This window comes from Hippocampus bargibanti, linkage group LG11 (genome assembly GCF_051943395.1).
Source record: "Hippocampus bargibanti isolate YZ-2025 linkage group LG11, ASM5194339v1, whole genome shotgun sequence".
NCBI lineage: Eukaryota > Metazoa > Chordata > Actinopteri > Syngnathiformes > Syngnathidae > Hippocampus > Hippocampus bargibanti.
In genome coordinates this window covers 6,143,198-6,157,210 of record NC_142744.1, presented here as the reverse complement: position 1 = coordinate 6,157,210, position 14,013 = coordinate 6,143,198, and the positions used below count along the sequence as shown (strand labels likewise).

At 41.3% G+C, this 14,013-nt stretch overlaps 2 protein-coding genes across 3 annotated transcripts in view; one reads left to right on the top strand and one right to left on the bottom strand.

The window, feature by feature from the left end:
• On the top strand, positions 1–5,936 carry prpf38b (pre-mRNA processing factor 38B). Of its 2 annotated transcripts, XM_089007550.1 has the most exons (8): positions 106–389; positions 1,113–1,181; positions 1,622–1,773; positions 1,861–1,935; positions 3,057–3,103; positions 3,177–3,235; positions 3,527–3,762; positions 5,017–5,936. In XM_089007550.1, exons 1-8 carry the CDS (start codon positions 201–203, stop codon positions 5,669–5,671), a joined length of 1,482 nt encoding a protein of 493 aa, XP_088863676.1. In that variant the 5' UTR covers positions 106–200; the 3' UTR covers positions 5,672–5,936. The 2 variants fall into 2 exon arrangements, with proteins under 2 accessions (XP_088863675.1, XP_088863676.1); XM_089007549.1 differs by lacking the exons at positions 3,057–3,103; positions 3,177–3,235 and having other exon boundaries at positions 1–389; positions 1,861–1,921.
• A 996-nt stretch (positions 5,937–6,932) lies between these two features.
• Positions 6,933–14,013, bottom strand: part of LOC148891297 (uncharacterized) — a 36,784-nt gene continuing 29,703 nt past the window's right edge. Inside the window, exons 42-46 of the mRNA XM_089008608.1 lie at positions 12,649–12,909; positions 11,156–11,446; positions 10,406–10,645; positions 10,283–10,324; positions 6,933–8,654 (exon numbers count right to left, since the gene is read on the bottom strand). Coding sequence (XP_088864734.1) covers positions 8,371–8,654; positions 10,283–10,324; positions 10,406–10,645; positions 11,156–11,446; positions 12,649–12,909 — 1,118 coding nt within the window. The 3' untranslated portion in view covers positions 6,933–8,370. The remainder of the gene's footprint in view (positions 8,655–10,282; positions 10,325–10,405; positions 10,646–11,155; positions 11,447–12,648; positions 12,910–14,013) is intronic.

Here is a 14,013-nt window from a genome sequence, read left to right as displayed (position 1 = left end):
TATCATCACAGGCAGCACATTAGCCTCCAACATCGACGGCGCTCAATTGTGATCGTCGATTCGCCACCGATTTTGTTTTGTACCGATAATTTGTTAAATCGGTAACAATCTGGATTGGACTGAATCGAAACAGATGGATTTGTAACTTGGAACGAGTCCAACCTTACTCGAAAAGCTCGGCGTCGCGGGATTTAGCCAACATGGCTAACCAGGCCATGAGCAAGCCCGCGTCCGGAAAACATGGCAACGTATTGCCCCTATGGGGCAACGAAAAGACAATGAACCTCAACCCGATGATTCTTACTAATGTCCTGTCCTCGCCCTATTTCAAAGTTCAGCTGTATGAACTAAAGACTTACCACGAAGTTGTGGACGAAATCTATTTTAAGGTAACGATGGCCGATGCTAGTCTGCATGCTTGTTGGCTAACCGCTGCTGGCTAAGGCTAAGCTAGCCCGTCGCTAACGAATTCGAGGCGCCTATATATGAATTTGAAACACTTCAAATTTTATGTCCTCGTTATCCTTCACGCACTATGTCCAAATTATAAGCATCATTTTTTAAGACAATCAAGAGGTGCTCGTGTGTTGTCGTAGAGTATCCGCATTTTAAATGCAAGAAGAGAGTTGAATTACTAATGACGCAACTGTCTCGGAAACAGCCCGCGCCGGTATTCGCATTTACAATACAATACATATTAATTTATATAGCGCTTTAATAACAGCTCAAGCTGCAACAAAGCGCTAAACATGGACAGGCATCATATACAGGAAATTAAAGTCATAAAGTTAGTAGAAAGCACCAGGGAGTGAAACCAAGATCAAGTCGGAATCATGCCGAGTCAAATGCCAAGAAGTACAAGTGAATTTTGAGGCGGGTTTTAAAGATGGGCAGCAAGGGGGCAGTTCCTTCCATTTTCCATTGCACGAAATGTCCCCATTGTGGGATTATTGAAGGCTTTCCGATTCTGAAAGCTCCAAAATACCACCAGTTTTCAAATAGCATCACGAACTACCATTACGAACTACACTGATATACTGCAAACAAACAAGATTTGTGAGAAGTATGATGTGGATGTAGGTCATCCATCCTTATATTTCTTAAACTTGCAGGTGACTCACGTTGAGCCATGGGAGAAAGGAAGCAGAAAGACTGCAGGTCAGACTGGAATGTGCGGAGGGGTAAGTGAGAAGTACGTGCTTTTTCTTTACCCCCCCCCCCCCCCCCCCATACAAAAAACCCTCTTGCAGTCCTCCTTTGCCTCACCGATATGAGAAGATGACATTAAGTTAAAGAGACTTTCTATCATAAATAATGTAGTCACAATTTAGCTTAAGAGTAGCTTGATTAAGCAAGGTACGAACTGTTTCATGTGAAATTTATTTTTTACAATATTTTTTAAGGCACGTTCAATATGGTTTTGTCAAAATTTGATCAGGATTAGTTAACTATGATAAGGAAATGCTAAAACATATGCGAATGTGAATTGTTATGCTAATATTTTCTTATTTTTTCAAGTGCTCCAAATAAACTTGAGTGATCCTTTTGAACACAAATAGCCATTAATGAAAACACACCCCATAAATCTTTTTTTTTTTTTTTTTTTTGGCTTTTTTTCTAGGTTCGAGGAGTCGGTACAGGTGGCATCGTGTCAACGGCCTTCTGTCTACTATACAAACTGTTTACGCTCAAGTTGACACGCAAGCAGGTGATGGGCCTCATCACCCACACCGACTCGCCCTACATCAGAGCGCTCGGCTTCATGTACATACGGTATAAGCTCGTCTGTCATTTCTCCGGCGCAGCAAAAAAAAAAAAAAAGATTTTGGTTTCTTAGCTGCTTTTGACTCTTTTATTCAGATACACGCAGCCCCCAGCCGATTTAATCGACTGGTATGACGGATTTATGGATGATGAGGAGGTATGTCACGCCTGGTAATACTTTTATGTTTCTATTTCTCTTTATTAAACATATGCGATCCATGCGTTTGAAACTGACCCCCCCCCCCCCCCCCCCCTAACACCGCCCACCCCGTGCTGTGATGCTCATAGCTGATATTTCACCTTTGCCTTCATTTGGCTTAATTATTCGCAGTTTTGTCCTGTAAACCTGAGTAGCTAGGTTACTTGCTCACTTCCACGCTGCTGGTTGTTTGTCAGGGTAAGTACCTTAAATGATGCAGAGCACATGTGTATTTTTTTTAATATATATATATATATATATATATATTTAAGGCATGTCCATATGCTTTTGTCAAGATTTGATCAGGACTAGTTGCACCAAAGATCTGTAATTGGCAATTTATCATGTAGCAAAGCAGTGTTGTTGCACTCACTGGGCACTTTATGAAGTGTAGCTGTACAATAATAATAATAATACATTTAATTTCTAAGCGCCTTTCAAAACTCTCAAGGTCACTTTACAATCACAGAATCAGTTTTTCTGTGGGTGAGCAGCGGCGGCCACATGCGCCAGCAATCACTCAAACAGATAATGTCAGCTACCTAGCTAATAGATAACTAATAGATAGCTAGCTAGCCACTAAATTCGAATCATTAACAGCAGTTTGCTGCAATGAATTGCCATCTTAACAATATGATGTTTTTGTTCATTGTAAAAGAATAGTTAAAGTATTAATTTAATAACAAAGAACCATGACTAAATTAGATAGCTAATAGCCAGCGAATAGATCGATAATAGAGGTAAATAAAACAACTTTATTATATAGTACAGTTTATTTCTTTTTATAATACCATAGCACATTTATTATACATAAAATAAGGTATATTTTGTGTAGTTTTAAGGCTTAAAAAGTAGAAAATTATGTTTTATGGGGACCCGGGAACGGATTATTCTCATTTTAATGGTTTCCTGTGGGAAATTAATTTTTGGGATACACACTTTTCGCCTTACACACTCAGTCTGGGAACCAATTAAGTTTGTAAGCCAAGGTATCACTGTATTTAATAGGAGTTCTTCTATTCAGATTTTATGACATTGTACAGCTATACCGAATGACGTGCTCGATGTTAGTTAGGCGTGTTTTGATTCTTAGGTGTGCAACCAGGCCTCTTTTGTTTTTTTCTGCATTTCTACTGAATTGAAATATTCACTTTATCTCTCTTTCATTCCGAATTCTTAAACAACTGGTTAATTGCCCTGTTTTTTTCTTTAGATGCCCATTGTGCTGCAGGTGAATTGGATAGTGTATCTCAGCACTGTTGGTTTGCGTGTGTGAGTGCAAAGCGGCTGTTCTCTACCTTACAAAAAGTTTTCAAGCCAGGGAGGGTCGGAAATGTGTGATACTTCACCCCCCCCCCCACCCCCCTTCCATGTGGTAAACATAAAGGCAGACACATTTTGACTAGAAAGATTAAGCTACATGAACAGAGGTGAAGGCTCAGTACTTGGCCATCACATATTGCCCTTTTTTTGGGGAGTTGATGTAACAATGACGACAGTGTGCCTACCTCATTTGTGAAGTCATTTCCTGTCGGGGCCCACCCGCCATCGTTTTGATTCCAGGAGCTGGACGTGAAGGCCGGCGGTGGCTGCGTGATGACGGTCGGCGAGATGCTGCGATCCTTCCTCACCAAACTGGAGTGGTTCTCCACGCTTTTCCCACGCATCCCCGTGCCTGTGCAGAAGAGCATCGACCAGCAGATGAAAAGCAGACCTCGGAAGGTGCCTCAGAAAGAGCCGCTGGAGGAAGAGGAAGCCTTCGACGAGCCCGGGCGACAAGGCGATCGTCGGCCCTCCAGGTCATTTAGAAACTTGTCGGATGGGAATCACACAAAAAAAAAAACTCATTCACTGCCAGACGATGTGCAAAAATGTGTCCACTCCAGTGCCAGGGTTTTTGTCATTGTCACTCAAATTGCAAGACCCACAGAATAGTAAGTTGTAGGACTACATAAGCATTCAATTCAGCGTTAGAAACCTTAAGACTTTCTTATTTCATCAGGAAAAAAAGGTTAATTCCTAAGTTAGGTGGGTCTGGAGTTTTCTGAGCTTGAAATGGGGGTGGCTGTCCAAAATACAATACATATTGATTTATATAGCGCTTTAACAATAGCTGAAGCTGGAACAAAGCGCTAACGTGGACAAAAGGGCAATGCTGCCCCCTTGTGGAAAAGAAGAAAACATTATCAGAGGCCATAGTCAGCACTTTATCAGCACCCAAGCATGAAAACAAAACCCAAACACATTCGGGAATGTTGCTTTGTTCAGTTTTAGGACTGTATTAACATTCAATACAGCTTTAGAAATCTTAGACTCTTATTTCATCAGAAAAAAATAGTTAATTCCTAAGTTATATGGGTCTGGAGTTTTCTGAGCTTGAAATGGGGGCAGCTGTACAAAATACAATACAAAACATATTGATCTATATAATAATACATTACATTTTAAGTGCTTTTCAAAAATCTCAAGGACACTTTACAGTCACAGTCAAGCATAGGTACTATAATAAATAAAATACAATCACAAATAGAATACAATAAATAAAATACAGTTATAAATAGAAACAAGCGACAGCTACACAGAAAACGCAATTTTAAATAGGTGGGTTTTGAAATGTGATTTGAAGGTGGGAAGAGAATCGATGTTATGTTGGGAGGAAGTGAGTTCCAGAGTTTGGGGGCAGGGGAGCTGAAAGCCCTGCCCTCCATCGTGCTGAGACAGGCAGAGGGGGGCATACAGAGGCGGAAGGAGGAAGAGGATCTGAGGGAACGAGAGGGAATAGAAATTTGAAGAAGGTCAGATAGGTAAGAAAGCGCTAACATGGACAAAAGGGAAGTGCTGCCCCCCTTGTGGAAGGGGCAAAACATTGCCAGAGGTCTGACCCATGCTTTATCGGCACCCCTGCAAGAAAAAACAACACCCAAATTTGGGAATTTCGCTCCACTTTTCAGTTCCTGAATAAATTGGCGAATAGCAGTGAATGAGTCCAAGATCTTTTTAGTAAAAAAAAAAAAAACTGGGCTTTGTTATTAACGGCGGATGTTTTTCCCCAGGACCCCCAGGCGGTCACCGAGTCCCAGACGCTCCCCAAAGCGATCGAGGAGCCGCAGTCACCACCGCGAACGAGACCGTCACGCTCCCAGCTACGACCGCGAACTAGAAAGGGAACGGGAACGTCAAAGGAAGGAAAGAGAAGCCAGAGAGCGCGATAGGGACCGAGAGAGGAGACGATCCCGCAGCCCAGAACGAAACCACCAAGACCGTCGCGAGCGGCGACGGAGCCGCAGCGCCAGTCGGGACAAACGGAGCGAGCGCAAAGACAAAGAACGCGACGACGGCGGCGACGATCGCAGCAAGAGGAAGGAACGCGATCATCACAGGGAGAGACCCGTAGAACGAGATAGATCCAGGGAGCAAAAAAGCAAAGGAGAAAGTGACGACAGGAGACATAAAGATGAGCGAGAGAGGCCCAGGGAAGAGCGCAAGGCTAAAAAGTCCAGTCGGAGTCGCAGTCGCGAAAGGCGGCATAAGAGCAGCGCCGGCAGCGGCGAGGAAAAGAGCCGAAAGCGCGACAACAGCCACAGCGGCGACAAAGAACGAGACGGAGAAAAACGCTCGCACAAACAAAGTCGCAGCCGGGAGAGGAGCCATCATCCGAGAGAGGCCACCAACAACCACGGCAAACGACGGAGTCCCAGCGTTGAATAATGTGTACTTTTATTTTTTTAAATCCACTTCCTGTCTCATAGACTGAACGTCACCTGGCTTCGTCTTTTTGTTTTCACGTCCTAGTAAGCCATCGTTAGTCCTCACTTGACATCGGAAGGGTGTTTTTTTTTTTTTTCATTGATTTTTGTATGTAGCTCACATTTACGACGCGTATCTACACACGGGATCAGTCAAAGCCGAGCTAAATGCTAACCACATTTAGCTCCATAATCATCATTTGTCAAATAAATTCAACCTCAACGCATTTGTGTACTTTTCCAATTGATCCCGTTGCCGATTCGGGAAGACCGCCTAAGAATGTTTTGAACCCTTTCGAGTCCACAAAAAAAGGGGTGCGCAGCTGAGATCATAGCTTGTCATGTATCTTAAGTTGTCGCTTTGTTGCCGGTTTTTTTTTTGTTTTCTAATAAAATACTTTTATGAAGAATGGGAACAGGATTTTTTTGGGGGTTCGAAACAAATTTGGAAAGATGTCACAAGCAATGGCAAAGCCTTTTTTTTTTTTAAGAACACAATATTTTTTTGCAATATACATTTAGATAAAATAATACAGGCAAAATCCAATTTACGACCTCCAGACCCTATTTTAAAAATCTTAATTCTTCGCCTGGCACCGCAACACGTGAGCAGGCAGGCAACACATACGACAATTTTGGCCAGCCGGCATCTCACTCTTGCACAGCAATCGACCATGTGATGGCACCAGAATTTGCGAGTCATTTAGCCTCCGAGTTTCTATTCAATATTTTGAATGCATTTCGACTTATGACCATTTCAAATTACGACCACTTGTTCAGAGCAGAACACGGCCGTAAGTCGGATGCTACCTGTACATGTAACATCCGACTTAGGACCGTGTTTCGTTCTGACTAAACGGTTGTAAGTCGAAATGCATTCAAAATGTTGAATACAAACTCGGAGGCTAAATGACATGCAAACTCTGGCGCCATCACTTGGTCGTTTGCTGTGCAAGAGTGAGATGCTGACTGGCTGGCCAAAATTGTCCAACGCGTTGCCTACCTGCTAGCACGTTGCGGTGCCAGGTGTAGAATGAAAATGTTTAAAAATAGGGTCTGGAGGTCTCGGTCGTAAGTCAAGCTGGTGACAAGTCAGATGTTGCCTGTATTTGAATTAACCCTAATCAGAATCAGAAAACCTTTAATATATGGTATTTTAGGATGAATGTATATTTTCGGAGTCAATAATCACCGCAGAGGATACATTTTCGTCACTGCATCAATGGATTATTTGTATTTTTTTTTTTTTTAATCACAGACAAATGTTACAAAAATAAGCACTACCAGTATATTAACGCTCAGTTAAAATACACAAAATGGGCAAATGTTGCTGAAGTTGACATGGAAAACTTAATTGCTTGTATTCAAGATGTTTAGACAATTGGCAATATATTTCCAAAATGATTCATTTCTTCGTCATAGTTTAAATCCAAACATGTCATTAGGGTGACCCAAAAAGATGCGTACCCATGAAAATTGCAATTGTGGCTTTGATTAAAAAGCTATTTATTCCAAATTACAACCACACATTATTCAGTTTATGGAAGCCAATTTACCAGAGATTCAGCTATTTCAGTCAATTTTTAGTCAATTTATGGCTTTCTCATGATGTGTTCCAAATGTCCACCACTTCTTTGGAAGCAAACCTTTACTCGTCTGACAAAGTTGTCAATCACTTTTACACACTCTTTCGGGGGAAAACACTGCTGCAGTGAAGTACTCAGTAGGATGCATCTTTTTGGGTCACCCTCCCGAAAGAGGAGTGTGTAAAAGGCACATCGGACTATAAGGCGCAGCTTCAATCAATGAAAAAAAAGTTTCCCAAATTTAATATATGAATATATTAGGGTTTTCCAAATATAAGGCACACCACATTAAAGGCTGGGGTTACGCAGTACTTCTACAAGGGGAAATTGAGTCAGTGGCTGTGAGACCTTATTTCACATATAAGGCGCAGGGTAATTTTTTGACGAAAACGAAGACTTTTGGGTGCGCCGTATTGATAGAGATTAGACAGAATAAGAAGTTATCATATTTAAAATTTCATGCTGTTATATGCTTAGTCAACATGTGTGACTCAAGTACACAATTGAAGCACAGACAACTTGGGGTCAATCAGGTCAGCAGACACAGCAAGTTAAACTGTCATCTTCATCTAGGAGATCTGGCCTTGCACAGAATTTAGGACTTGGGAAACTCCTTTATCACCGAAGCAATTAACGACTTGAAACTCCTGCACAGGAAGAGCTCATTAGCCAGGTTACAAATTTATCAGCTCATGGAAAAGACAATGTTTTATTGCTTACAGCTGTTCGTGCTCAGAACGTTCCAGGGGTGTGGTATTCTAATCAAGAAAACTATGTTTTACTAATGTATCACTTAAATTTGCATATACTCTCAATAAATAGCTTGGCAGAGGGCTGTAGAATTCAGACGTCTGTCATGAATGGCTACGTCTCCTGCCGGCAGTAGGGACAATCTTTCTGGGTTTGAGTCTTCGTGCACAGTGTCTGACTGTCATATCTCTGACATTTATACACCAGAAAATATGGTACCTATTTTCAAGGTAACATTTATTGTTGAACTTCAGTCGAATACATGGTATGAGTGTAATTTCAGTGTTGTGTCACAAGACATTTGCCCATCATATAGTGTTCAAAGTTAGTTCGCTTGTCCTGTTTCCAAACACACCGAATCCGACGGCGGTCCAACGTTAGTTTCACTCCAGGCGGACACGGTGAGGCAGTAAGTAGAGTTGGGGCTCAAATCAGTGAGGATGTAGCTTTGCCCGAGTACAATAAGTTCCTGGGGAGACTCGGACTTGGCCCTCTGCTGCGAGATCACGAGCTTGTAAGCTGTGTCATTCGCAACGTCTTCTTCGGGCCACTCCGCCATGACCAACAAATTGGTAAGCAGCGAGACGTTTAACACGGGAACAGAAACGTCTGGAAAAGATGATCGGAAAAGAGACATGTTTAGAGAACTTTTAGAGAACTAGTGTGGGCCAACTCCATTCCTGTCATTTTGAAGTCATTCACATGTATAAAAAAATGGCAGTTGAATACCGTATTTTCCAGTGTATAAGGCGCACCCAAAAGCCTTGATTTTCTTCAAAAGATGACCCTGCGCCTTATATGTGAAGTCATAATGAGCCACAACAGGTCTCGCAACATCTGTCAACAGCCACTGACCGTCGAAAAAGTAGTGCGTAACCCCAGCCTCTACTGTACCGCCTTATAATGTGTTGTGCCTTATACAGTGATACCTCAGTTTACGAAGCCCTTGGTTTACGAACGTTTCGGTTAACAAACGTCAAATTTATGAACATTTTACCTTGGCATACAAACTATTTTTTGGGACACACACGGAGCAGCCACAATGAGTGATGTGCCGTTCACGTACCAGCCCGTTCTAAAAGAAAATGGCAGCCGGCTTGTTTTGGTCCTCTATTCCCCGCCCCCAGTCGCCGGTTAAAGCCATGTGATTGGTCAAGAACGCAGCAGGGGGGGGGGGGGGGGGGTGTTGCAGACAGAGAGTGAGTGTAGCCATTCCCCCAAAAAGAAAATGGCAGCCAACTGTTTTTGTCCTCTATTCCCAGTCCCCAGCCACATGATTGGTCAAGAACGCAGCAGTGAGGGGAAGTGGTTTAAACATTAAAGAGACAGGCAGACAACAGAGAGAAAGTGACAAAATGGATAGAAAACAGAAATTTGGACTCATTTCAACTGAGATAGGCAGAGTGCAGAGTGCAGACTGCAAGGTTAAAATTCCCATCAACCAGGCTCCACAAATAACGTGCACAAGCCATCTGTACAATTTATGCAAAAAGCTATCAACCCAGCTAAACAGAACAAAATCGATGAGGAACTAGGTAAAATTAGAAAGAAAGAAGAAGGCTACGTTCCTCATCAAGTGTTTAATGGTGATGAAACAGGCCACTCCATTCCATCAAGCTATCAGCGACCATCACAAAGGTCAATAAAATGACTTTATTATATAGTACAGTTTATTTCTTTAATTATAATACCATAGCACATTTACTATACATAAAACAAGGTATATTGTGTGTAGTTTTAAGGCTTAGAAAATTAGAAAGGAGAAAATTATGTTTTATGGGGACCTGGGAACGGATTATTCTCATTTTAATGGTTTCCTATGGGAAATTATTTTTTGGGATGCACATTTTTCGCCTTACACACTCTGTCTGGGAACCAATTAAGTTCGTAAGCCAAGGTATGACTATACACCACTTGTTGGGGTTGCGCCTTATACTCCGGTGTGCCTTATACATCATAAAATATGTTCAAAATACAGTAAAGTCTTGTTATATCGATATTCTCAGGAGTCCGAAAAAATATCGATATAAGCGGTACTATCGATATATCCGATCCTGCGCGCATGTAATTTTCTCCTTGCGTTCATAGAAATAGTATCGTAATAAGCAGTACTATCGATATAACAGATATCGATATAACGAGACTTTACTGTCTATATTCAAACTACTTTGAATTGATCAAATAATAAGTCACTTTTAAAATTAATTCTCCCGAAAATTCAAGGAATGACAACTTACCGCTCTCACTGAGGTCTCGTTTTCTGACCTCGTGCGGCACCACTAAAAAAATAACAAAATAAAAATAAACAAAACTGGATGAGAATCTACAAGGTGAAATTGTGGAAACGTTTTCAGTCCTACCGTTTGCGACGGTCGACCCTGGGCTTTCCCCGGCTGCGTTACTGGCCGTGACCAGCAAGTCTGAATAGGCAATGTTGATGAGTAGAAAGCAGGCCAGGCCGCTGGTGGTGCACAGGCGGGAGTTGAGCGAGATGTTGTGTTTGTACACCGCGTACGTGGTGGCGAAGACGGAAGGACTCCAGGAAATTTTGGCAACTGAGCTGTTGCTGCTGTACGACACCATAGACGGTTGACATGGAGCTGGGGAAAGAAATGAGAGTTAAAGGACAACCAACGAACGCCTGCGGACAAGTTGCGTCCATAATTTGTAAAATCACTTCAAATGACTTCTACTTTTACAAAGACTCCACGGCATATAGCTATATTTTACGTTTTAAGACTCGCGCTGAATATTCAGGAAGTCTTGTTTTCGACTTGATGACGATCCCATGATATGTCCCTGCCCTAAAAGGTTAAGGGAGCAGTAGACTACTCCCTGAAGTTAATCTGACTACTTCTTTTGTGCTGTCTCATTACAGTGAGACCTCAACTTACAAACACCTTATCTTACAAACTTTTTGTCTTACAAACGTCAAATTTATTAAAATTAAACCTTATAATAAGCACTATTTTCATAATACACACCCACCACGGCTGGCGGAGTGATGTTACCTAAAAAAGTACAACAATGCAATCTTAACAATAATTTAATTTGATCTAATTTGATGACGGTGTCCCTAATCAAGTGCCCGCCGAGCATCGACGTTCTACCTGTTGTCTCATGAAGAGCCGCAGACTGGTTGCTGGTTCCAACCATATTCCTGCTCTCCACCGTGGCCATATAGTAGGAACCGCAGGGAAGCGGGATCTCAAACGACGTGCGGGTTGTCCAATAGGAAGACACTTCAAAGAGGGCGTGGCTATCTCCCAGCAGGTTCCCTGATAAGCTCAGCAAGTATTCTGATGACGGGCATCTGATGTCGCCCCAGGTGAACTGCAAAGTCTGGATCTCCGCGGACATCGTCAGCGGCTGCACTTCGATAGTGTGTGGCGGACACGGGGCTGAAAAGAATTGGGAGAACTTCCTCGATCAACTATTTTTACTTGAAGGTATGTGCATGTATAAAATAGTATGTGGAACTGTCTCGGCTTGGAATTGAAGCGGATTTACAGTAAGTGGAACATGAGATGTGAGACTTTTTTTTTTTCGTCAATGGACGGTACAACTTCGTGTTTGCTTTCAACATTTAGCTTGGAGCAGACGTGCACATTTCACAATGATGTCCCTGATACACTGGTGAAAAGGACGCTTTGATCCTCTCCTCTTCCATCAAGAACTGCTTCATACAACAAAGATGGTGCAGAAAGTGCTTAAGATTGTGCTGTCCTATTATATACATCTATTTTTTGTTCTTTTGACTTCAAGATGGCGCCACAAGAGTGTATTTTGTTCTTCTACTTCTTCCTTTCCTTTATTCTTCCTTCCATAACTTTGCTGCTGTGAAATGTACATTTATCCACTGCGAGAAGAAAAAAAGGCTAATCCAAGTCCAAATACAGACAGCTCCCCAATTTACAAACGACATACGTTTCGGTCGTACGTAAGTTGAATTTGTTCATAAGTTGCTTCAGTGCTGTATTTTGTATGGAATGTATGTTTAAAGCGTATATAAGTATGTTTAAGGTTCATATTAGTCTGTTTAAGGCTTGTATAAGTAACCCGTATTAGTTTGTACTGAAAAATAAATATTTAACAAAATATATGCTCTATAAAGATATGTACAACTGGAGAGAATACTACATATGTTACGAACACAAATGTTCGTATGTAGCAATGTTCATAACTCAAATGTTCTTAAGTAGGGGAGCGTCTGGATACGGCTAAATTACCTTTCAAGGACGGCATAACACTGGTGAACAGCAAACCAATATTAAATGCAAGATCTTATTTTTATGTTTTTTTTCTTCACAAAATTACCTCATTTAATATTCTTGATGTGTAGTTTGTCATATATATTGTTGCAAATCCACCCAAAAATAGTCAGCCTACTCATTCACATTTTTTTCTGTATGTATGTAGACTTTCTTTGCCTGTTGTGTCTGGAAAATTTTATTTACCATTTACTTCCTGTATTATTTGGGGGGAAAAATATATAATTATTTTTTGGAGAGTTCAAATCATCTCTATGTGGAGATTCATGTAACAGTGTTGATGACATCAACCCCCACATTTATACTTCTCACCGCATTTGAACAGTAGCTACCTGCTCCGCTTTGCACCGGATTACTGAAGGAGCCGTTGCACATGCCGTCTGAGGCCTGGACGCTGAAGTTATAAAGATTCCCGCAGTCCAGATTAGAAATGGTACAGTTGGGGTAGGTACTGTAACAGTAGAGCATCTCTCCACTCCATGTCTGCGCGCAGCCGTAATAGTCCACGGCGTTATCGTTCGGTGTCCACGAGAGCAGCGCAGACTCGTTACTGCAGTCGAAGGCGACCGAGAGACCTTCGGGCTGACAGGGACCTGCACAAAATTTGAAAGGAACGATCGATTAATTTGTTATTTGCATTGTTTACGTTGACATGGTGAGATTTGACAGTGGAAAATGAGAACAATAAATTATGGATGAGCAAGTCAGGGCAGAGTCTGTATCCGACATTTTAGTAAGCTAACCTAAAAATTCTTTACTTTGTCTTATTCTTAACATAACTCTTTATAAACTATTACAAAGTAGAGTATTTTCCGGTGTATAAGGCACATCCAAAAGCCTTGATTTTCTTCCAAAGATGACCCTGCGCCTTATATGCAAAGTCATATTGAGCCACAACAGGTCTGGCAACGACTGTTAGCAACCATCGACTCCATTTCCCCCTGTAGAAGACGTAACTACAGCCTCGACTGTAGCGCCTTATGACGTGGTGTGCCTTATATTTGGAAAACTTTTGTAATTCATTGAAGGTGTGCCTTATATATGATCAAAGTTTGAAAATACACCATTCATTGGTGTGCGCCTTATACTCCGGTGCGCCTTATACACCGGAAAACACGGTAATCAGGCTGCAAAAGGTTAAAAACCATTTTGCCAATTTCTAACGTATTACTCAATTTTCATTATGTAATATGTAATACCTTTTAATCACATTCATCGATATATATAAAAATTGTGCATGTACTTCATATATTGTGAGTTTTCTTTACATTTGATCCAATTTAAAATAAAATTGGGTGAATCAAATTGGTTATTTTTTTGTTGTTGTCGTTAAATCACTGTCATATTTAATGTTCATATAAAGTACGTCATGTCTTTTTTGTTTATGATGATACTAGTGCGCCATGTTCTACCGGAGACTAAATCCTTGTGTGTTCTACATATTTCGCCAATAAAGATATTTCTGATTCTGATATGAAAAAAGTTTGAAAATACGTACACCTTTCATTGGGGGTGCGCCTTATACACCGGAAAAAACGGTAATCGAAAGTAGTGGGAAGGAGCTGAATGAATACTAGTACTACTACTACTACTACTACTACTAATAATAATAATAATTGGCATTTTCGTGTTTATTATGTATGGTAAAGTCATTATAAGTGCTTAGCACACTGGGTCCGAGAGGACAGTAATTTCAT

Bases quoted from the DNA above. Each gene is read 5' to 3' on its own strand.
- prpf38b (XM_089007550.1), top strand. From the start codon at position 201: ATGGCTAACCAGGCCATGAGCAAGCCCGCGTCCGGAAAACATGGCAAC. The intron at 1,774-1,860 runs GTATAAGCTCGT...TCTTTTATTCAG, and splicing joins CTCGGCTTCATGTACATACG to ATACACGCAGCCCCCAGCCG. The intron at 3,104-3,176 runs GAAATATTCACT...TTTTTTCTTTAG, and splicing joins TTCTGCATTTCTACTGAATT to ATGCCCATTGTGCTGCAGGT.